This window comes from Macaca mulatta, chromosome 16 (genome assembly GCF_049350105.2).
Source record: "Macaca mulatta isolate MMU2019108-1 chromosome 16, T2T-MMU8v2.0, whole genome shotgun sequence".
In the NCBI taxonomy this organism is placed as follows: Eukaryota; Metazoa; Chordata; class Mammalia; order Primates; family Cercopithecidae; genus Macaca; species Macaca mulatta.
Genome location: NC_133421.1, coordinates 85,996,785 through 86,020,000, shown reverse-complemented (window position 1 = coordinate 86,020,000; position 23,216 = coordinate 85,996,785). Strand labels below are relative to the sequence as shown.

The 23,216-nt window shown below is 57.9% G+C and overlaps 2 protein-coding genes across 4 annotated transcripts in view; one reads left to right on the top strand and one right to left on the bottom strand.

Annotated features, from left to right (window-relative positions):
- Window positions 1–13,671, top strand: part of QRICH2 (glutamine rich 2) — a 42,823-nt gene extending 29,152 nt beyond the window's left edge. For both annotated transcript variants that reach the window (XM_077972829.1, XM_077972830.1), the window contains 12 exons: window positions 5,017–5,268; window positions 6,491–6,613; window positions 6,716–6,790; window positions 6,993–7,157; window positions 7,290–7,411; window positions 8,022–8,087; window positions 8,299–8,400; window positions 9,248–9,448; window positions 10,088–10,235; window positions 10,898–10,985; window positions 11,733–11,861; window positions 13,457–13,671. In XM_077972829.1, coding sequence (XP_077828955.1) covers window positions 5,017–5,268; window positions 6,491–6,613; window positions 6,716–6,790; window positions 6,993–7,157; window positions 7,290–7,411; window positions 8,022–8,087; window positions 8,299–8,400; window positions 9,248–9,448; window positions 10,088–10,235; window positions 10,898–10,985; window positions 11,733–11,861; window positions 13,457–13,638 — 1,653 coding nt within the window. In that variant the 3' untranslated portion in view covers window positions 13,639–13,671. The remainder of the gene's footprint in view (window positions 1–5,016; window positions 5,269–6,490; window positions 6,614–6,715; window positions 6,791–6,992; window positions 7,158–7,289; window positions 7,412–8,021; window positions 8,088–8,298; window positions 8,401–9,247; window positions 9,449–10,087; window positions 10,236–10,897; window positions 10,986–11,732; window positions 11,862–13,456) is intronic.
- Window positions 13,672–16,378: 2,707 nt separating this feature from the next.
- Window positions 16,379–23,216, bottom strand: part of UBALD2 (UBA like domain containing 2) — a 258,780-nt gene continuing 251,942 nt past the window's right edge. The window contains exons 1-3 of one of the 2 annotated variants that reach the window (XM_015120431.2): window positions 22,386–22,711; window positions 22,037–22,099; window positions 16,379–17,462 (exon numbers count right to left, since the gene is read on the bottom strand). In XM_015120431.2, the coding sequence (XP_014975917.1) occupies window positions 17,151–17,462; window positions 22,037–22,099; window positions 22,386–22,505 (495 nt within the window). In that variant the 5' untranslated portion in view covers window positions 22,506–22,711 and the 3' untranslated portion in view covers window positions 16,379–17,150. Of the gene's footprint in view, window positions 17,463–22,036; window positions 22,100–22,385; window positions 22,712–23,216 lie in introns of those variants that run through there. The other variant, XM_077972933.1, reaches the window with a different exon arrangement.

The window sequence follows — 23,216 nt, the reverse complement described above, 5'->3', positions numbered from 1 at the left end:
TGTGTGTGTGGTGTGTGTGTCTGTGTGTATGTGTGGTGTGTGTGTGGTGTGTGTGTGGTGTGTGTGTATGGTGTGTGTGTGGGGTGTGTGTGTGGTGTGTGTGTGTCTGTGTGTGTGTGTATGGTGTGTGTGTGGTGTGTGGGTGTGTGGGGTGTGTGTGTGTGTGTGTGTGTGTGTATGCGTGTGTGTGTGTGGTGTGTGTATGTGTGTGTGTGTATGGTGTGTGTGTGGTGTGTGGTGTGTGGTGTGTGTGTCTGTGTGTCTGTGTGTGTGTGTATGCGTGTGTGTGTGTGTGTGTGTGTGTGTGTGGTGTGGGCAGGGGGTGGGGGGGCCATGGCGAATGTGTCCAGGATCCAGATCCCTCCTTATCCAAAGCCAGCTCTGAGTCCACAGGGGCAAGTGGCAAGGGAAAGGAACCCTTACAACACCTGTCTACCTCCCATTCGATCTTTCCCTATCTTTCTTTCTTTCTTTTTTTTTTTTTTTGAGATGGAATTTCACTCTTGTCGTCCAGGCTGGAGTGCAGTGTCGCGATCTTGGCTCACTGCAACCTCTGCCTCCCAGGTTCAAGCGATTCTCCTGCCTAAGCATCCTGAGTAGCCAGGACTACAGGCATGTGCTACCACGCTCAGCTAATTTTTGTATTTTTGGTAGAGATGGGGTTTCACCATCTTGGCCAAGCTGGTCACGATCTTTGCCTATCTTCTTTATGATATAATTCATATATCAATACATTCACCCTTTTAAATTGAATAAGGTAGTTTTTAGTACATTCACAAAGTTGTGCAGCTATCACCACAATCTAATTCCAAAACATTTAATCACCCCAGAAAGAAACCCTGTGACTCTTAGCAATCTCTCCCCATGCCCTTCTATCCCTCAGCCCCTGACAACCATGAATCTGCTTTCTGCCACTATGGATTTGTCTATTCTGGACATTTCATATAAATGGAATCATACAACATACGACTTTTGTATCTGGCTTCTTGCACTTAGCATGATGTTTTCAAGGCTCATCCACGTTGTAGCATGTGTCAATACTCCATTCTTTTTTCTGGCTTCATAGCATTCCATTCTGTGTCTGTGCCCCAATTTGTTTATCTAGTCATCAGTTGAAAGACATCTGGGTCGTTTCCATCCTTTGGCTATTATGAATAATGCTGCTGTGCACATTCATGTATAAGTTTTTTTTTTTTTTTGAGACGGAGTCTCACTGTGTCACTCAGACTGGAATGCAGTGACTCGATCTTGGCTCACTGCAAGCTCCGCCTCCTGGGTTCACACCATTCTCCTGCCTCAGCCTCCCCAGTAGCTGGGACTACAGGTGCCCACCACCATGCCTGGATAATTTTAAAAAATATTTTTAGTAGAGACGGGGTTTCACCGCATTAGCCAGGATGGTCTTGATCTCCTGACCTTGTGATCTGCCCACCTCAGCCTCCCAAAGTGCTGGGATTATAGGCGTGAGCCACTGCACCTGGCCATAATAAGTTGTTTTTTTGTTGTTGTTGTTTTGTTTTGTTTTTGGAGATGGAGTTTTGCTCTTGTTATCCAGGCTGGAGGGCAATGGCGTGATCTTGGCTCACTGCAATCTCCAACTCCTGGGTTCAAGTGATTCTCTTGCCTCAGCCTCCCAAGTAGCTGGGATTACAGGTGCCCGCTACCACGCCTAGGTAATTTTGTATTTTTAGGAGAGATGGGGTTTCACCATGTTGGCCAGGCTTGTCTCGAACTCCTAACCTCAGGTGATCCACCCGCCTCAGTCTCCCAAAGTGCTGGACTGGCCTCATGTATAAGTTTTTGTGTGGGGCCAGATGCGGTGACTCACACCTGTAATCCCAGCACTTTGGGAGGACAAGGCAGGTAGATCACTTGAGGTCAGGAGTTGGAGAGCAGCCTGGCCAACAATGTGAAACCCCATCTCTACTAAAAATACAGAAAATAGGCCGGGTGTGGTGGCTCACGCCTGTAATCCCAGCACTTTGGGAGGCCGAGATGGGCGGATCACGAGGTCAGGAGTTCGAGACCAGCCTGACCAACATGGTGAAACCCCATCTCTACTAAAAAAATACAAAAATTAGCCGGGCATGGTGGCGCGTGCCTGTAATCCCAGCTACTCTGGAGGCTGAAGCAGGAGAATTGCTTGAATCCGGGGGGCGGAGGTTGCAGTGAGCAGAGATCACACCACTGTACTCCAGCCTGGGTGACAGGGTGAGGTGAGACTCCATCTCAAAAAAACAAAAACAAAAACAGAAAATAGCTGGGTGTGGTTGTGCACACCTGTAATCCCAGCTTCTTGGGAGGCTGAGGCAGGAGAATCACTTGAACCTGGGAGGCGGAGGTTGCAGTGAGCCATGATCGTGCCACTGGATGCCAGCCTGGGTGACAGCAAGACCCTGTCTCAAAAAAAAAAAAAAAAAATTTTAGCCACCCTAGTGGGTGTGAGGTGGGATCGCATTAGAGTTTTGATTTGCATTTCCCTAGTGACCAAAGATGCTGAGCATCTTTTCGTGTGCTTTTTGGCCATTTGTATACTTTCTTTTTTTTTTTTTTTTTTTTTGAGACAGAGTCATGCTCTGTCGCCCAGGCTGGAGTTCAGTGGCCGGATCTCAGCTCACTGAAAGCTCCGCCTCCCAGGTTCACGCCATTCTCCTGCCTCAGCCTCCCGAGTAGCTGGGACTATAGGCACCCGCCACTTCGCCCGGCTAGTTTTTTTTGTATTTTTAGTAGAGACGGGGTTTCACCGTGTTAGCCAGGATGGTCTCGATCTCCTGACCTCGTGATCCGCCCATCTCGGCCTCCCAAAGTGCTGGGATTACAGGCTTGAGCCACCGCGCCTGGCCTCTGTATACTTTCTTTAGAGATAAAATATACATATCTGTTCAAATCCTTCATCCATTTTTTCAGGTGAATTATTTGTCATTTTATTATTGAGTTGAAAGAGTTCTTTACATGTTCTGGATGCTAGGCTCTTATTTGATAGATGACTTGCAAATATTTTCTCCCATTCTGTGGGTCATCTTTTCATTTTCTTGACAGTGTCTGCCTTTAAGCCTTGCAATGCAATTCTTGGTCATTTTCTCACTAAGGAGTGTCTGAACCAGCAGCAGCCCTCTGAGTGCCCACAGAAGGACCACCTAGGAAAAGCCACTGGGCCAAGGGGGTTCATGTCAGGAACCTCTTTGTGCATTTTTTTTTTTTCTTGAGAAAGAGTTTTGCTCTGTTGCCCAGGCTGGAGTGCAGTGGCACCATCTCAGCTCACTGCATCTCCACCTCCTGGGTTCAAGTGATTCTCCTGTCTCGGACTCCTGGGTAGCTGGGACTACAGGTGCGCACTGCCACGCCCAGCTAATTTTTTTTGGATTTTTAGTAGAGACGGGGTTTCACCACATTGGTCAGGCCGGTCTTGAACTCCTGACCTCAGGTCATTCACCTGCCTCTGCCTCCCAAAGTGCTTGGATTATAGGCATGAGCCACTGCACCCCACTTTTTTTTTTTTTTTTTTTTTGAGACAGAGTTTCGCTCTTGTTGCCCGGGCTGGAGTCTAATGGCATAATTTCAGCTCACTGAAACCTCTGTCTCCCGGGTTCAAGTGATTCTCCTGCCTCAGCCTCCCAAGCAGCTGAGGTTACAGGTGCCTGCCAGCACACCTGGCTAATTTTTGTATTTTTAGTAGAGATGGGGTTCACCATGTTGGTCAGGCTGGTCTTGAACTCCTGACCTCAGGTGATCCACCCACCTTGGCCTCCCAAAGTGCTCGGATTACAGGTGTGAGCCACGTGCCTGCCCACTTTGTGCTTTGAGCCACATTCCAGGCTCCCAAGTTGCTGGAACTGTGGTGTGCATCATGTCATGACCCCAGGCCAGGTGTCCTGCCCGAAGAGCAGCTGGGAGTGTTTAAGAGTCACCTGTCAGTCCAAGCTCATGTCTGGCTGTCCCAGGACCACACTCAGGAGAGAATCCACTTCCTGTTGGGCTGGCCTAGCCTCCTTTTGCAGGCTTTTTTTGGAGGCCCCTGCTTCTACATGCTGCATCTTTAGCCACCTTGGCCTCCTGCCTCTCTCTGAACGCACTCTTATCTTTCCTGCTGTTCTTTACACAGATAGCTGTGGCTTAGTCTTAAGACTCCACTGAAATGCCCATGTTTCTGGGAGGCCTCTTCCACTTTTCCAGAGAGAACTGGCCGGTCCCTCTGCATCTGGGGCCCTCAGAGGTGCCTGCCTCCGGGCAGGCTCTTCTGGTTTTAAGTGGCAGCATCGCTGTGAGCCCACACAAGAGGGTGCTGCCCTGGGGATGTGCAGCTGTAGGGAGTGGAGGAAAAGGGAACTTCCAGGCCATGGGAGAAGGGCATGTCCGCCTGTCCCTCTGCATCTGCTTTTGTGGGTACCCGTGTCCCTCTCCTGACCCATCCTCTGAGCCCCCATGTCTCTCTCGCGTTCCACTCTCCATCCACCTTGCTCTCCTTCGTGCTCCACAGTGGCTGCCCCAGCCCTGCAGAGTCCTTTCTGCTCCATTACCCACTCCCAAGAGAGGAGCCTAGGTTGGCCCAGCCTCTCTTTTTGGACGGAGCATGTCCGTTCCCCCGGCATGTGAGCAGGAGCATGTGCAAGCCCCACACCTCACAGCCCCAGATCCCGGGGCGGGGCCTGTGTGTCATTAGGGTCCTCTGTATGTTTACGGCCCAGCTAACTGGCAGCAGCACTTTACGATTTAGCTAAAGAAGAGATGTTCTCACACTAAGCCAAGCCGGTGGGCTGGCTGGAGAAAGCTCCAGAGGCCTTCCTCTGGCAAGGGCTTGGCTCAGCATTGACACTGTGCTCCCGGAGAACTCTCTCTACTCACCGTTTACTGGATAGATGCCGATGATGGCACATGCTCTGGGAGGCACTGAGGATGCAGCAACTGCCCAGGGCGCAACAGGGAAGAGGCACACAGGCTAGGAGCAGTGCCAGCATGGGCAGAACGTGGCCATGACTGGCCTCACTGCCCTGCTGCTGCCGTCTCTCCTGCATGCAGTTGGACAAGCTCAGGATGATCATTGAGAGCATGCTGACCTCCTCCTCCACACTCCTGTCCATGAGCATGGCCCCGCACAAGGCCCACACCTTGGCTCCTGGCCAGATCGACCCTGAGGCCACCTGTCCAGCCTGCAGCCTGGATGTGGGCCATCAGGTCAGCATGCTGGTGCAGCGCTATGAGCAACTCCAAGACATGGTCAACAGCCTGGTCGTCTCCCGACCCTCCAAGAAGGCCAAGCTTCAGAGACAGGTGGGGCTCTGCTCGCCTCCCTCCTGCTGCAACTGGACATGGCCCCACAGGGGAGGGTCACCCTGCTGCAGACCCACGGAAGTGGGGCGGGTGTTTGGACCTCAAGGTCAGCTCTCCATGGTGGAGCCCTTTAGCCAGATCCCACAAGAGTCCCTGGTCTTTCTGCAGGTCCACAGCAAGGGTAGCAGCAGAACTAGCTTTGGGGATAGGAGACCATGGGGAAGAGCTGGCTTGATGGGGTGGGACAGCACATGCTGGCTGAGGACAGATCAGTGCCCTTCGTGTGCCCTGGAAACACAGGCCCAACTGTAGGAGATGTTGGCTCCCTGGCACACGGGTCTTCCGACCCCTTCTCAATTTCCCTCCAAAGGGCAGGCTTGCTGGTGGGGGTGGGCACAGCCACAAGTCCTGGGTCCTGCCTCTTGGGCTGAGGGACTCAGATTTGGGCCAGGAGCACAGGGGAGAATAAAGCGTGCAGCCCAGCTCTCCAGTGCCCTGGGACAGCACATCACTCCTGAGCCTCCGTCACCTCTACTGACCCCCCACTGGCAAGCCAGGGTCCCGAGGCTAGTCCGTGGGGATGTAGGTGACTGACGCTTGTGTCCTGTGGGGGTGGACACCCAGAAAGGGCAGGCAGAGGGCCTCCTGCACTGTTAGTGGGAAATTGTTTTCCTTTTTTTTTTTTTTTTTTTTTTGAGACAGAGTCTTGCTCTGTCACCCAGGCTGGAGTGCAGTGGCTGTATCTCAGCTCATCGCAAGCTCCGCCTCCCGGGTTTAGGCCATTCTCTTGCCTCAGCCTCCCAAGTAGCTGGGACCACAGGTGCCCGCCACCTCGCCCGGCTAATTTTTTTGTATTTTTTTGGTAGAGACAGGGTTTCACCGTGTTAGCCAGGATGGTCTCGATCTCCTGACCTCGTGATCCGCCTGTCTTGGCCTCCCAAAGTGCTGGGATTACAGGCTTGAGCCACTGCGCCCGGCCCCATTGTTGTTTTTGAGACAGGGTCTCCCTATGTTGCCCAGGCTGTTCTCGAACTCCTGGGCTCAAGTGATCCTCTTGCCTCGCCCCAGCTTCCCAAAGTGCCAGGATTACAGGCATGAGCCACCGCTCCCAGCCTTGGAGATGTTTTAAGGGCCAACTTACCTGGGGGCAGCAATACTAAGGCAGCAGGGGGTAGGATCGCGCCAGCAGCCTCCGAGAGCCTTCCCATCCCTCCTGCCGCAGGACGAGGAGCTGCTGGGCCGCGTGCAGAGTGCCATCCTGCAGGTGCAGGGCGACTGCGAGAAGCTTAACATCACCACCAGCAACCTCATCGAGGACCATCGGCAGAAACAGAAGGACATTGCTGTGAGTGGCCGCAGGGTGGCCGGGATGGGGCCGGGGCTCAGTGTGGTGCCGCAGCCCCGTAGCTGCTGGCTCTTTTTTCCTCTGTTCACTTGGCCTCCCCAGATGCTGTACCAGGGTCTGGAGAAGCTCGAAAAGGAAAAGGCCAACAGGGAGCACCTGGAGATGGAGATTGATGTGGTGGGTGCCAGGCCCCAGGGGCCACGCTGTGTCCCAGGGCAGTCTCGCCGGCTGTTCTTTGAGAGACTGAGTGGAGGGAAGATGGCAAGAGGAGTGTGGGCGCTCAGAAACCTGCCTGGTGTTAGGGGTTGACACCCCCAGGGAATGGGGCCCCTCCATGGCCATCTCCCAGATGCGGGGACCTCTGTCTGTCTCTGGGCAGAAAGCCGACAAGAGTGCTCTGGCCACCAAAGTGAGCCGTATCCAGTTTGATGCCACCACGGAGCAGCTGAACCACATGATGCAGGAGCTGGTGGCCAAGATGAGCGGGCAGGAGCAGGACTGGCAGAAGATGCTGGACAAGCTGCTCACAGAGATGGACAACAAGGTAAGGCAGGGGCATGGCGGGGCTCTCCATCCCACAGCCCTGCCTCCAGGATTGGGACAGCACCACCTTCTCCTGGGTCAGCCCCCTACCTGCTTCCTTAGAGGTCCCCTGGGCCCCCTTTCCCTGCCACAGCTGGACCGCCTGGAGCTGGACCCAGTGAAGCAGTTGCTGGAGGATCGGTGGAAATCACTGCGACAGCAGCTCAGGGAGCGCCCCCCACTCTACCAGGCAGACGAGGCGGCTGCCATGCGGAGGTGACACCTGGGAGGCAGGGGAGGAAGCTGGCACGCTCTTCGGAGGGTGAGGGCAGAGGGGGCTGGGGGTCCCCGGACAAAGAGCTCCTGCCGGCACGCAGCGGATCCTGCCCAGGACTGTCCCATGGTTGGAGGGACAGAATTTTAAGAGCTTGAAACACTTTTCTAGCTCAGGCCCCTTCGTATTACAGCAGAGAAAGGGAGGAGGGGAGGCTTAAGGCTCTCTGGGTTTGGCTGAGCTAAGCTGGGCCTTTGGGACAGGGAGAGGTCCTCAATACCCAGAGCTGAGACAGCTCCTGGGGGCCTGGCCTATAGGACCTGGCCCATGGTAGGCTTGAATTCCAGGATTCCCATTCGTGGCCGCCAGGGGGCCCCCGAGACTTGCACAGGGCACCCTCAGGGGCCCAAGGAAGCCTGCTGGCTTTGGGTTAGGGCAGGGAGGTCTGGGATGTGAGCCCGGAGGTGGGAGCAGATGGATTCTCGGGGAGCAGGGACAAGATCTGCACCCTGGTGGGCTGAGCTTCCAGCCTGCCTGGCCTGCAGGGTTGCAAGCCCTTCTGGGACTTCTGGGCAGAGCACTCACCCTGCGTGTACGTCCCATTCCTAACAGGCAGCTCCTGGCACATTTCCACTGCCTTTCATGTGACCGGCCCTTGGAGACACCTGTGACCGGACAGTGAGTGCCCACACCGCTGGCACACGGCCTTGCACGGCAGGGCTGTGTCTCCTCCCTTCTCCACCTGTGTCCACCTTTCTTTCATGTGTCTACTTTCAGCCCTTGCTCCCTCCCAGGCCGGGGGCGGTGGGAAGGTTCTTTAGGCAGGTGGATTTGGGGGACAGGACTTGTCCCACTCTGACTCGTCCCTTCTCCCTCTGTCCCTGCCCAGTGCCATCCCTGTGACCCCCGTGGGTCCAGGCCTACCTGGCCACCATTCCATCCGCCCCTACACGGTGTTTGAACTGGAGCAGGTCCGGCAGCATAGCCGCAAGTATGGGACCAGCAGGGTCTGGGGCCAGGGCTCTGGATGGGGAAGGCAGAGGACAGGGGTGACTCCGGAGGGCCCGGCGGAACGTGACAGAAGGCAGCGCTGTGGCATAGTGTGGAGAGCCTCCTCCTTGGAGTGGGACAGTGGGGGCCGCAGGCCAATTTCTGAACTAGCTCCCTGGCAGTTCCCAGGGCATGAGAGTAGGAGGCAGACCTAGTCACACCTGCCTTTGGGAGTTACGGTGGGACTTTGTCAAGGTCACCAGCTGCCTCTGAGAGCTCCTCTACTTCTCGACCTCTTCCCCAGCCTTCAGCTGTCTCAGCAACCCCGGGATTAGAGCGGTCGGGGGAGGGTCCTGCATAGCTCAGCCGGAGGGTGGGCTCAGCCAACGAAGGAGGCTGGCGGTGGGCATCTCATGCTCCCTCCGGCTCCTGCCCGCCTCTCTGCTGCTCCCCTTCTCCGAAGGATGGGAGTTCATAGTTCAGAGGACTTCAGGCTGCTCTTTGAAGCCCTACGGGTTCCAGGTATGCGGGGCCAGGTGCGCCGAAATGGGAAGGCCCGGGGAGGCCCTCAGCTCCTCCACCTGCAGGCAGCAGGGCTTTCGTCCATTTGGCTGGCCTGCACTTTCCCATCTGAGGAAAGCCTTCCCGGCAAGTCTGGCCCTCAGATGCTGTGGAAAGGGCTACTGCTGAGGGGTCAAGCTGCCCAGCGACCCCCACCCTCGGCCAAGAGCCCATGAGACTAGCTGGGTCCTGCACAAAAGGGACCCGGAACTGAAGGATTCGGCTTACACAAGGTCAAGGCCCCCTCCATGGGCCAACCCTCCCTCTGTTCTGCTCACACCCTGCAGCCTCAAGCTGGGCAGTGCTTTCCCTCGGGGTGACCTGGCGCAGATGGAGCAGAGCGTGGGGCGCCTGCGCTCCATGCACTCCAAGATGCTGATGAATATCGAGAAGGTGCAGATCCACTTCGGGGGCTCCACCAAGGCCAGCAGCCAGATAATCCGCGAGCTGCTGCACTCCCAGTGCCTGGGCTCCCCCTGCTACAAACGGTACAGGAGAGGGGCGAGGCCATGGGGAGCAGGTGCCCAGCGACCAGGCTTGGCTTCTGCCCATGCACGGCTGTGCAGACAAATGCCTTGCCCCACTGCTGGGGAAGAAAAGGGAGTGTGTGTGTGTGTGAAAGTGTGGGCGAGGGGTGTCAGTGTGTAATGTGTGTAAGCCATGTGTCTATGGGTGTCAGTGTATGAGTGTGTGTAAGGGTGTGTATGAGTGCGTGTGTGTGAGTGGGTGTTTATGTGTGTGCATGTATGGGTACGTGTGTAGGAGTATGTGTGTGTATGTGTGTGTGCATGTGTATGAGTATGCGCGTGAGTACGTATCTTCGTATGTACATGTGTGTGAGGACCTGTGTGTATGTGTGTGTGAGACTGTGTGTATGAGTACGTGTGTATGTGTGTGAGTGTATGGGTGTGTGTGCACACCTGTCCATGTGCACAGTCACTGGGGTGGCCCGGCCTCGCAGCTGCTCTGCCCCCGCCCACCTGTTCCTGGGCCCCGGCTGCCCTGCCTCCCAGCAGCCCCTGAAGAGAAGCTGCCCCACTTCCCTCTGGTCAGCCCCATCGTGGGTGAGTCCCAGGCCACATCCCTGGCAGTCTTCTCCCAATGACTCCATCCTGTTTTCATCACAGGGTGACAGATATGGCCGATTACACCTACTCAACTGTGCCCCGGCGCTGCGGGGGCAGCCACACCCTCACCTACCCCTACCACCGAAGCCGCCCGCAGCACCTACCCCGGGGCCTGTATCCCACCGAAGAGATCCAGATTGCCATGAAGGTCAGGGCTCTGCCTGGAGCCACCAGGGAGGGAGGCCCTGACACGGCTCCAGATTCCTCACAGTCATTCTCTAAAGCCACCAGAAGTCATCTCAGCCAGCCCTCTGCCTTGAGGCAATTCCTTAATCAGACCCAGTGAAAGCCTCAGGTTCTTACCCTTTTCTGGGAAGAAAGATTTATCCCGGCTGCCTGCCTGCCCAGCAGCATTCCGGCCTCCCAGGCCTCCAACCATGCCCCAGATACCATTTCATCTCCCTCTACCTTCTCGCTCCACCCTAGTGGAGGTGGGAAGAGAAAGCCGAAGGAGGTGTGGAAAAGAGAAAGCCTGAGTGACTGAGTGATTTGTGCCCCTTCTGGGAGGTGGGTAGGTGCTGTTACTGTCCCATTCCACAGAAGATGAAATAGGGACAGGGTTGCCACCCACATCTCTGGCTCCGGGTCCATGACCTTGCCCTGCTCACGTGCGCTGTCATGGAGCTCGTGCACCTGGCCTCTGCATGGTGGCTGCTGGGCACAGGCCATGCCCGGGTCCCCAAGGGGCTCCCAGAGCCCCCCAGGAGGGTTCTGAGACCACAGTGCTCTGTGCTTCAGGCCTGTGTGGATGGGCCAGGGCCAGGGGGCTGTGGCCGCTACAATGGTGATGGTATCTGTCCACTTCTACAGCGTGATGAGGTGGACATCTTGGGCCTGGATGGCCACATTTACAAGGGACGGATGGACACGAGGCTGCCGGGCATCCTCAGCAAAGACAGTGAGTGGAGTCCAGAGGCCCCCAGGCGCCGCACTCGGGTCCAACAGGGTGTGCATCCATTGTGGGGCCTGGCACTTTTATGGGCCACTGGACCCTGGGTGTCTTCCTTCTCCACTCCCCTCACTCCAAATGTTCAGGTCTCTCGAGAAGCCACCAGGTAAATGTTCACAGGTGGAGGACAGCTGTCCAGCCTCAGCCATCAGCTGGGATGGGGTGGCCCCGTGTTTTCTTGCCAGCCTCCATCCCGGCTGCACTGCTGGGCTCTCCTGTCTTGGCCTCTGTCCACGGCATCATCAGGGCCTCCTCCTCCTTCAAAACTCAGCACAGTGCCCTCTGTTGAGCCCCACCACTTCAGCCCCCGAATGCCCGCCTCCCGTGGCAACGCCCGAAACCTGCTGTTGGTCACTTCCCATCATGCATTTAGCTGTGTATGCGCCTTTCTAGATGCCTCCCCTCCTGCCCTGGAAACCCCAGGTCAGAACTCACCCCTCACCTGGCACAGGGCTGACATGTGCAGGTCCTCCCCTGCACACTCCTCTGTGTGAGTGGGTGGGTTGGGTGGGTGGCCACGAGAATGAATGAAGACTGCTTCTCTGGGGCATAGCCACAAATTCAGAATGACGAGGACCCCACTCAGCTGAGGCTGGCCATGACCAGCAGCCCTGCAGCCCTCTCCCCACGCCCAGGGGTTCCCACAGAGCTCTTACCGCTGCCTCAGCACTGACCCTTCCCTCCTGCCCCCATCAGGCTCAGGGACCTCAAAGCGCAAGTCCCAGCAGCCCAGGCCCCACGTGCACAGGCCGCCATCCCTCAGCGGCAATGGCCACCTGCCCTCCCGGCCACAGAGTGCCCAGATGTCAGCTGGCAACATCTCAGGTAGGTTCCCTCTGGGTGGGGCATCCTGCCAGGCCTCCCTGCTGGCCCTGCCGGCCCCCTTTCCTGCCATGTAGGGCCATACCTTTATCTCCCCGGAGAGGGGAGGGCCTGGGAGCTGAAGGAGGTGTAGAAAAGAGAAAGCTGGGTGTGGAAAAGAGGACCCTGAGTGACTGAGTGATTCGTGCCCCTTCTGGGAGGTGGGTAGGTGCTGTTACTGTCCCATTCCACAGAAGATGAAATAGGGACAGGGTCGCCACCCACATCTCTGGCTCCAGGTCCATGCCCTTGCCCTGCTCACGTGCGCTGTCATGGAGCTCATGCGCCTGGCCTCTGCATGGTGGCTTCTGGGCACAGGCCATGCCTGGGACCCCAAGAGGCCCCTGACCCTGTCATGGAGGAACCTCTCTCTGCCGCCCGGCCTGGAAGATCCCTTGGGTCCTTGATCTCCCCAGGAGCTAAGTTGGGCCTGAAGGTCAGGGAGCTGTGGACCCCCAAGCTACGGGGCCATACAAGGCCCTGCAACCAGGAGGCTGGATCACTGCCAAGTGACCCTGGGCAAGGTCACTCTTGACAAGGGCTGTCCCCTCTCCAGACCTCAGTTTCCTCATCTGTCATCAAGGGGGTGCTGGGTTAGTGCTGCTTGGAGTTAGGGCCCCCCTGAGAATCTAGTGAAAGCTGCCGACCTTCCTCCTGTAAAACAGTATGCACCCACATTCCTTGTGAATGCCTGCGGGAGGTTCAGGGACCCCCCGCCCAGAGCCTGCACCCTCCCCTGCCCCTCAGCTAGATGCTCTCCAGCATCACTCCAGCCCTCAGTGAGGGCATGTGGCTGAGGGAGGAGGAAATCACAACAGAATAACTGGCTGTGGTGGTCATGGCACCTCGCCATCATCTAGGGCCCCCCACAGGCCAGGTAGTTTAGGAGCTTTATACGGACGGATGAACCACTTTTAATCCACGTACCAGCACTAAGAGGTAGGGACCATCGTTAGCACCACTTACAGCTGAGAAAACTGAGGCACGGAGAGGTGAAGGTCCTTGCTCCGGGTCACACAGCCTGGAAGCGGCAGAGCGGGAGTTCAAAGCCAAGCCCTCTGGCCCAGAGGCTGTTCTGGGAAGGACAGGTCTCAGTGGTGGACGGTGAGCACAGAACTGTCACCCTGGCTCCCAGAACTCTGTTTTCTTGGGAATACTTAGCTCACTTCTCCCAGTGTCTACTCTAAGGGCACTGAAAATGCTCTGGAAGCAGGAGAGAGGGACTGGTAGTCTCGGGAAAATTCCTGTGCCTATCGGTGTGGGTGTCTAGTGTCCGTATTAACAGGAAACAGTACCAAAGAGGCAGCTCCTGGCCCCTGCAGAAGGACACGTTTGCTTATTTTTCATTCACAAAGATCATGAAGGGTGCTTCACGACTGCTTAGGAGCTCAGATGGGCCTGCACCGTGCCCCCCGGCCCCGGCAGCTCCCCTCCAGCCTGTGTCAGCCCGGCCTGGTGAACAGAACTGCTGTCAACCTCCCTGGGCTTTGGGCAGGCTGCGGTGACCCCTGGTGGGTTTGGGAAATGTGTTGAGCAACCTCAGCCCCTCTGTCTTGCAGTTTCTTCGCATCAACAGAAAGCCAGACCTTCCTCCGAGGGCCGTCTCTCCCAGCCGAACACAGCCCACCCACCCAGCTCTGCCACGGTGGCAAACAGGGGGCTGGAGAGGCACATGGACATGCCTCCTGGGGAGGGGCTCGAGGAGCCCACGCGGGGGCCACGGTCCAGCACTGCTCAGTGAGCGGAGGTGTAAATAAATGTTCAGGAGGAAGTTTAGGTGCGGCGAGTCTTCTCTGACAGTCCTGGCTCAGGAAGATGGAGGGAAGGGGAAGTACCCGCTGCTGGCCAGGCAGCCCCCCCACGTGCCTCCAGACCACCCCCAGGCCTGCCCACTCAGTAGACCTTCTCTTGGACAGTGGATCTGGTTTGTAGCCTGAAAGTGAGTCCTCAGCTTCCGTTCTCCAAGGGCGCCAGGGCTTCGGGAGAGCTGGACACTGCACTGGGGACAGGGAGACTCCTGGGCCTGGGACCAGCTGGGCCAACGCTCACCCAACCAGCTCTCTCCTGGCCTCGGCTAGACCCGGGGTGCTCTGCCTTCTGGCCCTAGACCTGCCTTCTAGCCTGGGGGGCTGGGGCCCGAGCTGTCAGTGTCCAGCACTCTGGGCGTGAGGGTGGCAGCTGCCTGCTGCGCTCTTGCTGCTGGCTCAGGGTGGTTCCTGACCCCTGGTGTGGGATTCCAGGGAAGCAGTGCCAATGGCTGGAGGCTGGGCAGGTTTCTGTTTGCCGCCCTCTGCTGCTCTCCCTTGAGTGGGCTGCTGCAGAGACAGCCGGGGCCTGAAAGCTCAGACCAGGGGCTGCCATGGCTGTGATACAGTTTCCCCGTTCCCCTCCTAGAAAAAGACACCCAGGTGGTGGGTGGAGAGGTGGTGCGAGCCCGGTGCTTGTCGCTTGTCGTGATTTGCTTCCCTCTGCCCTAGCTCCGACACTTGCAGGCAAGGGGACTCACTAAAGGTCTTGGCAGGTGAAGGGACAGAGGCGTGCAGGTGGGACTGGGCTCCAGCCGGTGCAGCAACTGCTAGAGATGAGCCCCCATCACTGCTGCAACCCACGGGAAGCTCCTGGGACCAGGGAGTCCCCTGACCTCCTGAGCTTGGACTCCAGCCAGATTCTAGGGGTCCCCCAGTAGATGAGAGTGGCCCCCCACCCTGAGGTTTATAAAGCCCTGAAGTCACCAAAGCCTTTCTGCCTCAGAGGCTCCCCCCTCAGAGAAAAGGAAGTGCTCAGAGTTGAGAACGGGGCTCCCCCCACCCCCAGTTCCCATCTCCCCAGTATGGGAAAGGGATGTCTGGGGCAAGAGGCCTGCTTTGGGGTGTGAGGAGACAAAATCACACAGGAAAGGAAAATGTGGCGACAAACAGCCCAGAAAAACGCTTCTGCCCCTGACCCCGGTGTGGGCAAAGTGGGGCAGGCTTGGCTGGGTTGGGTGGGCGCTTCCTCCTGGCCTGTTCTGCGGAGACCCAGGGAGTCTTCACGTAATGATGTCATGCTCAGAGCTGGACAGAAGAGAGGAGCTGCTCAGACAGCAGGCAGCCCTGGACCCCAGCCCCTTTCTCCCCAGGCAGGAGGTAGAGGCAGGGCCGCCCCTCCCCGGCTCCAGCTGGGCTCCTGTTGCTCTCGGCCCCACCCTGGCTGTGAAATGTCAGAAGGTCGGCTCAGTTTCCCGGGTCTAGAAGCCAAATTCACCAGCTTGGCAGGGAGGCACAGCCCAGCCCTCCTCACCCAGGCCTTCCCCACACCCACAGAAGGGCCCGGAGCGACATTCCCTAAGCCAGCCAGGCCAACCCCCACCATTCCCGCACCTGGCATAGCCCACACCTGGGTGGACCCCGGCTCTGGCCCAGGCGGCCTGGGGACGTCACAGCCTAACCACCCACGTGCTGAGAGGGGCTGCCCCTTCCAGCCTGGGAAAGCACAGGTGGGCAGGGGCGGGGGGAGGGGGAGGAGTCTCAGGGGTTTCCAACCAGGAAACAAAACTGAAAGGACGAACCCAGCTTCCAAGTATGTCCGTGTCACGCAGGGGTGGAGGGGCAGTGGGGCCCGCCGTTCCGCTCCATTGGAGGAGGGGCTGCCCCACCGTGTGAGGGGCCCGAGGAGGCCGGGAGGCAGGATGCGGTGGGTGCCGGGCCTGGCCCCTCTTGACTTTCACTTCACTTCCGGCCTGAACCTCCAGAACCCTTGTCCTGCCTGTGTTCCAGCAGGACTTGGGCCCTGCAGACCCCAGCAGAGGGCGAGGCAGGAGGACAGGACAGGAAGGGGCTGCCTGGACAGTGTGTGGCGGCAAAGGGCAGGGCTGGAGGAGGAATCCCAGCCATGCGGCCATCACCCCCATTAGCCAGGTGGACAGGCTCCCCACGCAGCTGACCTCCCGCGCCTCAGGACCAGCTGAGGACGAGCTGCTAGGCCAGGAACTGGTAGCCGTGTCCCATGCTGACACCTACGGGGCTGTGGGTAAGGGGGAATGGAAGCAGGCCCCTCTGGGGACCCGCCAGCCTTAACTGACCTTTGGGTCATGGCCCTCGACCCAAACGGACATACTGCCCTGGGAAGCTGAGGGGAGGAATATCAGAGATGAGCCCAGCTGGAAGATGCCTCCTGGGAGGGCCTGGGGGGCCATCAGGAGGCCCCCAGCTAGAAGGAAGCTCTCCCCACTGCAGATGGAAATGACTTCCAGCGCTCCTCCCTAGGACTCTGTGGGTGGGGGCTACACCGATGGGGCCAAGAAGGGACGGTCACAGCAACTCAGGATGGACCCCGGCCCCTCCCCATCCCCACACCAACCTGGACCATGCTGTCAAGAGCCCCTGGTGTGACCACCCCCCAGTAAAAAACATCCAGACCGGCCCAATGGCAAGAGACCCCCACCACCCCTTCTGAGGAGACTGCTTTTCCCACCAACGGAAATAAAAGCACCACAAACCAGGGAAGTTAGAAAAGTCTCTTTTTAAGTTTTTAAATTAAATTTCACCCTGGTGAGATGGGATTCTGATTTAGGAACTAAACCCAAAGGCAGGCTCTCCGCAGTGGGAGGGGCAGGGCGCCCAGGGCAGTCAAGTCCCCTGCTGGGCAGAGCCTGACCTTTGACCTAAGTCAGCTCCTCAGTGCCACATCAGCCCTGCATTCAGCAGGAGACAGGTGACAAGAGCTATGGGGCCACAACCAGCAATCAGAGGTGGGGAAGAGGCCATGGGGAGAGAGAGCCCTGATACCAAGAGGGCCTTCCACAACTTTGGCTTCAGGCCCTCCCGGGACCTGCAGCCGCTATGTGGCTGCCCCGGTGACTGTGGGAGTGGGGTCCGCTTCCAGATTCCAGAAGGCATGGCTGTTAAACGAGGCAGCTGAGACACCTTGTGCCACAACATCACTCCATCGGCTCTGCAGCATGGCAGCCCTAGCCCCGAGCACCGCAGGTGTGCCAGGCCCATTCTCACGCACATTAGTTATATTTATATATTCATATATATTATAGTTATATATTAAAAACAGAGGAAAAACTTGCCTGAAAAACTCCTGAAGGACCCAAGTGGTCCAGGAAGTTTACTATCCCCCCCACCCACAAAAATTCTTTTATAAAATCTTCCAGTGCGATCTTCGGGAAACCCCCTGCCCTCCCCGGCTCCCCCCTCCCTGACCCTCCTGTGTCCCCACAACCCTGGGCTGCCCCAGCTCCAGCCCAGCGCCCGGCGGCGTCCAGTCTCATCTCTGGCCGTCCATGGCCGCCATGGCTTTCTGCTGGGTGCCCCCCTGCTGTGCTCCTGGGGGCCACGTGGGCTGTGGGCGGTGGAGGTGGTGGAAGGTGGTGGGGGAGGAGGGTGGGATCCAGGGTGCCTGGTGGCTGGGTGGGGACGAGGCCCAGAAGGGGCTGAAGTTTGCAGGTGGGGAGCAGGCTGCTGCTGTCATGGGGCTGTTGCTGCTCTGCAGGCCCTCGGAGGCGCGGAGCTTGGAGAACATGGCCAGCGCGTCGGGGAAGTTGGGCGGCGTGGCAGGGGTGTTGCTGGGAGTGCACATCTGCGGGGAGAGAACACGGGTGTGGGGAGGCTGCCTCGAGGGTCCCCGAGCCACTGGATGGGGCTTACCCAGGTCAGCCACTCCTTTACTCCCATTTTTCAGCTTCATTCATTTTTGCACAAGCAGCTTCCATAGGACAAAAGCGCCCTCTCCCTGAGCCAATACAAACAAAACCCAAGAACCTTATCAAAACCAACAGTGTTTCACGAAATGACACCCTGAGGAACATCCAAAGTGAATGGTTAATTGCACCCAGGAGCTAAGGTGTCAGATTCAAGTGAGAGGGCAGGGGGCAGCCCAGGACACCGCTGCTCCGCGCCTTCCCTGGCCAGGGAGAGCAGCTGGCTGCCCCACCAGCCACCCTCAGATGCTCCCAGGCTGCTGGGCAAGGGAGAGCGGCCAGCGGGGAGGCTCTCCCTCCTGTGCCAACTCTGGAAAAGTTAAACCACCTTGGTGGATGGGTTCACACCATACTAAGGGTGACAGCCACCAGGCCTTGAAGGCTTTGCCTCCCTTATCTTTTTTTTTTTTTTTTTGAGACGGAGTCTCGCTGTGTCTCTCAGGCTGGAGTGCAGTGGCGCGATCTCCGCTCACTGCAAGCTCCGCCTCCCGGGTTTACGCCATTCTTCTGCCTCAGCCTCCCAAGTAGCTGGGACTACAGGCGCCCGCCACCACACCCGGCTAGTTTTTTGTATTTTTAGTAGAGACGGGGTTTCACCATGTTAGCCAGGATAGTCTCGATCTCCTGACCTTGTGATCCACCCGCCTCGGCCTCCCAAAGTGCTGGGATTACAGGCTTGAGCCACCGCGCCCGGTCAGCCTCCCTTATCTTTTAACAATGATACTTAATGGCTTCAATTATCCTCTCTTTATGACAAATTAGGAAACTGAGGCCCAGAAGTCAGTTGCCCGAAAATGCACCCACAACAGAGGGCAAGTTGAGAAGACGGACCTCCCCAGCTCCCAAGTCTGCAGGCCCAAGTTCTTAACATCTACTGGGCCACACTGCACAGACAGAGTCAAGAGCCCCTTTATATCTGGGCCCCCTGAGGACAGAAATCAGGGATTTCAGTGTCCTGTGTCTGGAGCCTCAGGCCGAACACACAGCTGGCCTGCCCTTGGCTGCAGGCTGGCAGTTTCTCAGTCTGTCCAGCCCCTCAGTCCTCTTCCTGGGGGTAGCTACAGTCCCCCATCTGCTGTCTTCTGCCACTACCCTGGGGGCAGGGGCTGGAGTGCCATCCAGGAGTACCTCGCCAGCAGCATGGGCAAGAGGCAACACAGAGAACAAGACCACACAAAACTGACTGGGACCTCAAAGCTGCTTTCTCCCTTTCCCAGGAAGCTACAGGAGTCCTTCTTCGAATTTCTCCTCATTTTAGCAACACTGGCCCCTCCCCCAAGCACAGGAGTCAGGGGAACAAGACTTGAGGGCTCTTCACCTTGAAAGAGGGAGCGTTGGCAAGGCACAGTGGCTCACGTCTGTAATCCCAGCACTTTGGGAGGCTGAGGTGGGAGGATCACCTGAGGTTAGGAGTTCAAGACCAGCCTGACCAACATGGTGAAACCCCGTCTCTATTAAAAATACAAAAATTAGCTGGGTGTGGTGATGGGTGTCTGTAATCCCAGCTACTTGGGAGGCTGAGGCAGGAGAATCACTTGAACCCGGGAGGTGGAGGTTGTAGTGAGCCCAGTTTGCGTCACTGCACTCCAGCCTGGGTGGCAGAGCAAAACTCCATCTCAAAAAAAAAGAGGGAGCTTTCACAGCCAGAAACCGGGGGCTGTGCGTTGGGGGGTGTAAGCTACATTGAAGGGGGCCACTCGCACACCCTGTCCACTGAGCCCCACACCATGTCAGCACCCAAGGCACCAAGGGAGCTCTGACCCTTGCCTTTCTAGGGGCCCTCAGGGGAGGCTGAAGGACTCAATGCAGAGGCCTGGCCCCACCCAGACCTTTCCCCTCCTCCCTCCACGACTCCCTGCCCCCCCCCCCCCCCCCCCCCCCCCCCCCCCCCCGCCTCTGGGGACGGCTTCTCGGCAGCAGGAAACAATGAATGAAGGGTGGGGGTGGAGGCCAATTGCATCACAGCATCGTGACCGACTTCCCCAGTTCCCTGAGCCAGCGAGGCCTGTCTCCTCAAACAGCCACGAGAGAACAGCAGGGATGATGGCTGGCAGGCCTGTGTCGGCCTGCCTGTGTGAGCTTGGGCAAGTTCCTGAACCTCTCTGGAGGTTCTCTCTGCTTTTGTAAAATCGGAGTTTTGAACCAGATGCGCCCCCTCGGCCAGTTCTCAAGAGAACCCAGTGTCCCCTGCACCCGCCTTGTCCTCCCACTTAAAGTCTGTGGTGCCTTTCTCTACTTCCAACTGGGAAACCCTCCTTATCAACTGGGAAGGTTCCAACTATGGGAATCTACAGTAATGTATGCGACAATCATTTATCAGTTACTCATGACTTCTGGTTTTGCCATTTTGCTGTTACTAGTCTCTAGTGTTTTTTTGTTTTGTTTTGTTTTTTGCTTTTAATCTTTTTCCTTTGACTTACTTTGTCTAAAAGAAATTGCCAGGCCAGGCGCGGTGGCTCATGCCTGTAATCCCTGCACTTTGGGAGGCTGAGGCAGATGGGCCACCTGAGGTTGGGAGTTCGAGACTAGCCTGACCAACCTGGAGAAACCCCATCTCTACTAAAAATACAAAATTAGCCAGGTGTGGTGGCGTGTGCCTGTAATCCCAGCTACTTGGGAGGCTGAGGCAGGAGAATAGCTTGAACCTGGGAGGTGAAGGTTGCAGTGAGCCAAGATCACATCACTGTACTCCAGCCTAGTCAATAAGAGTAAATCTCCATCTCAAAAAAAAAAAAAATAGAAAAAGAAAAAAAAATAGAAAAGAAATTGCCAGCTGGGTGCGGTGGCTCACTCCTATAATCCCAGCACTTTGGGAGGCTGAGGTGGGAGGATAGCTTGAGGCCAGGAGTTTGAGACCAGCCTGGGCCACACAGAGAGACTTCTCCTGCCCCCGCCTTTCTCAAAATCAAAATTAGAAAAAAAAAAAAAGAGAAACCACGAACTTTCCGAGAGCAGGGATGGTATCCTCCGCTGTGCCGCTAAGGCACTCAGACTTGGGCACTGATGGACACGCTGGTCATGTGTGTTACAAAACCTGCTGCTTTCCTTGAGGGATGCTTCAAAAGAGACTTACCATCTCCTTGGGATTTGCAGAGGAGGGGCAATAGGAACTAAACAGGATGCCATAGCAGCTCTTCCTGGGGAGCCTCCCTGTTCTCAGCCCCTCAGAATGGCTGTAGTATCTGGAAGTTCTGAGCTTTTTGGGATGGCCACAGCTGGTGAGAGGACACCTCAAGGATCCTCTGACAGGAGATGGCAGGGAGCTCCGAGGCTCAAGCACAGGCGGGTGCTTGGCCACTTCTCATGGTCAAGTGCAGGGGAGCGTGTCTCCTGGAGATGAAACCCTCTGGGGTTTCTAAGAGCCCTGTGGCCAGTACCACGCTCCCATCATACTCAAATGCCATTTTTGCTTGATTTATATACAGCATCAGCCATTCTGAGAAAAACTAGTTAAAAAGATCAAGACAGACCCCTCTACTTGTCCTCTGTGACTAGATGAAAACAGAGAGCCAAAGGCAAGGGCACCAAGTGTTAAAAATCCCAAAAATGTACCTAGAAGCCACAACAGCTCTCCTGGGGAACAATGTTTTAAGATCCCTATCGCTGAGCCCAGCCCCTCCTCCCCCAGCAGGTCCAATAGGTAACTAGCAGGGAAGGGTAGAGGAGGGATGTCCTGGGCCTCTAAGAAAGCAGGGTACCCCATGGCCAGGAGGGCAGCTCAGGTCTGGGCCAGAATGATAAAGAAAGCAAATCCAGACCCGGACCACTTCTCGGTGTGCTGGGCTGGTAGAACTCAACACAGAAATTAAAGACACACTCCTGGCCTTATCTTGGGCCAAAATCTGTGTGTCCTCCTGGCTTGGGGGATGTATGTCCTTCCAACTTCCCAGTCCCCTTGGGCTTCGGAAGGGTGAACAGATCTTTGTGGCTAGAGCCCGGCTTCCTGAGCCAGGGTGGATTCATGCCTTTCCTGTTCCCTGTAGCGCTGGGCGTGTGTGTGTGGAGGGGGAGGGGAAAACCACTCAACAGCACGAGGGGGTCCCTATAAACGCAAGCACCCCCAGCGCCCTCCCTGGGCCCTTCGCACGGGCTTCCCAGTGTCCCAGACGTCCGGGCATCACCCGAGCCCCCTCCTCATCCCCTGGCTCTGGGGTCCCCCAGCTCCTGAGCTCCTCGCCAGGCCCCCGGCCTTCTCCCCCTCCCTCCTACCCCCAACACTGGCACCCCTTCCCCCCAGGGACCAGTGCCGGGCACCAGTCCCGAGGCCAAGCAGCAGCAGCCCGGGAGGCGGGCCTCAAAGTTGGAGGCGCCAGCGCCGGCCCGGGAGCCGCTCTTTCCTGGAAGACATTTTGGCTCTTTGTTTACATTCGCGGCGCGGCGCTCCCCGGCAACATGGCTGTCACCGTCGCGCTGACAGCGGCCCCGGCCCGCGCCCCTGCCCGCCGCCGCTTACCATCTGGTGGTGGTGGTGGCTGTTGGGAATGTTGGTTTCTTGGAAGAACGTGCTCAGCGCGGTCTGCGGACAAACAGGGCAGTGACACCGCGGGCCCGGCGGAGGCAGGAAACGCAGCGGCCGGGCCCCCCACCGGCTCCCCCCGCCTCCGCGCCCGGTCCGCGGCCCCCGACCCTCGGCTGCCCCACGTGCAGGGGGAGCCGGTCCCGGCCCCAGCCCCGGTCCTGCTTAAGACCCGCTAGCGGGCGCCGATCGCCTTCCGGGCCAACGACAGGAGCGCTCCCCGCCCCCGCCGCCGCCCGGCGTCTCCGACCCCCGCGGCCCGGCCCCGCGGCAGCCAGGTTCGCACCTCGAACTGCCAGTGGGCGGCCTGCAGCAGCTGCTTCGCCTGGTCGGCCGCGCAGCCCGCGGCCAGCACGAACTGATTGATCATGACCTGGTGCCGCAGCTCGTCCATGTTCACCGACATGGCGCGGCGCGGGGCCCGGCGGCTCCGGCCGGACGCAGACGCGGGGCTGCGCGGGCGCGGGAGGCCGGCCGCCCAGGGCTCCGGGGCTCGCGCTCACCGCCGCCGCCGCCGCCGCTCCGCCGCCCGCTCCGCCGCCCGCTCCGCCGCCGCCCGCCCGGCGAATGTTGTGGTTCGGCTCCCGCAGCCCGGCCGACACCACAAACAACAGCGCGGGGCGGGGCTGGGCCGGCCCAACGTTCGGGGACCGCCGCTGATTGGCCGGGGCGCCGCTCCGCCAGCGCCCGGCTCCCGTAAGGACGTTCGATTCGAATCCTGCGGCCTGTGGGGCCCTCACTGTTTCTCTTTTCGCCCGGCCGCGCCCATTGGCGGAGCTCGGCGCCGTGGGGCTCCCCAGCATTGGCCGGCCGCTGTGTTTTGGCTCATCCGGCCTCGTGGTTGGTCACGGCCGGGCGTTCGGGGCGGGGCCGCGCGCGCTGATTGGCCTCCGTTGGTCCTGTTTGAACTCAACTTGAAAACCCAGAGTGCCTGCTGATTGGCCGAGGGCCCTCTGTTTGCTGTTGTAGGCTTGGGGGTGGTGCGGCCAAGTTCATTCATTACTTCATTGAAACAGAACATGCTCAGCTGGAAAAGCAAGACAGAGTGGCTTTGACTCATTTCCTCTGAAAGATGTGGTCATCTCGAGAAACAGAATGATCAAAATAGAAAACAGAG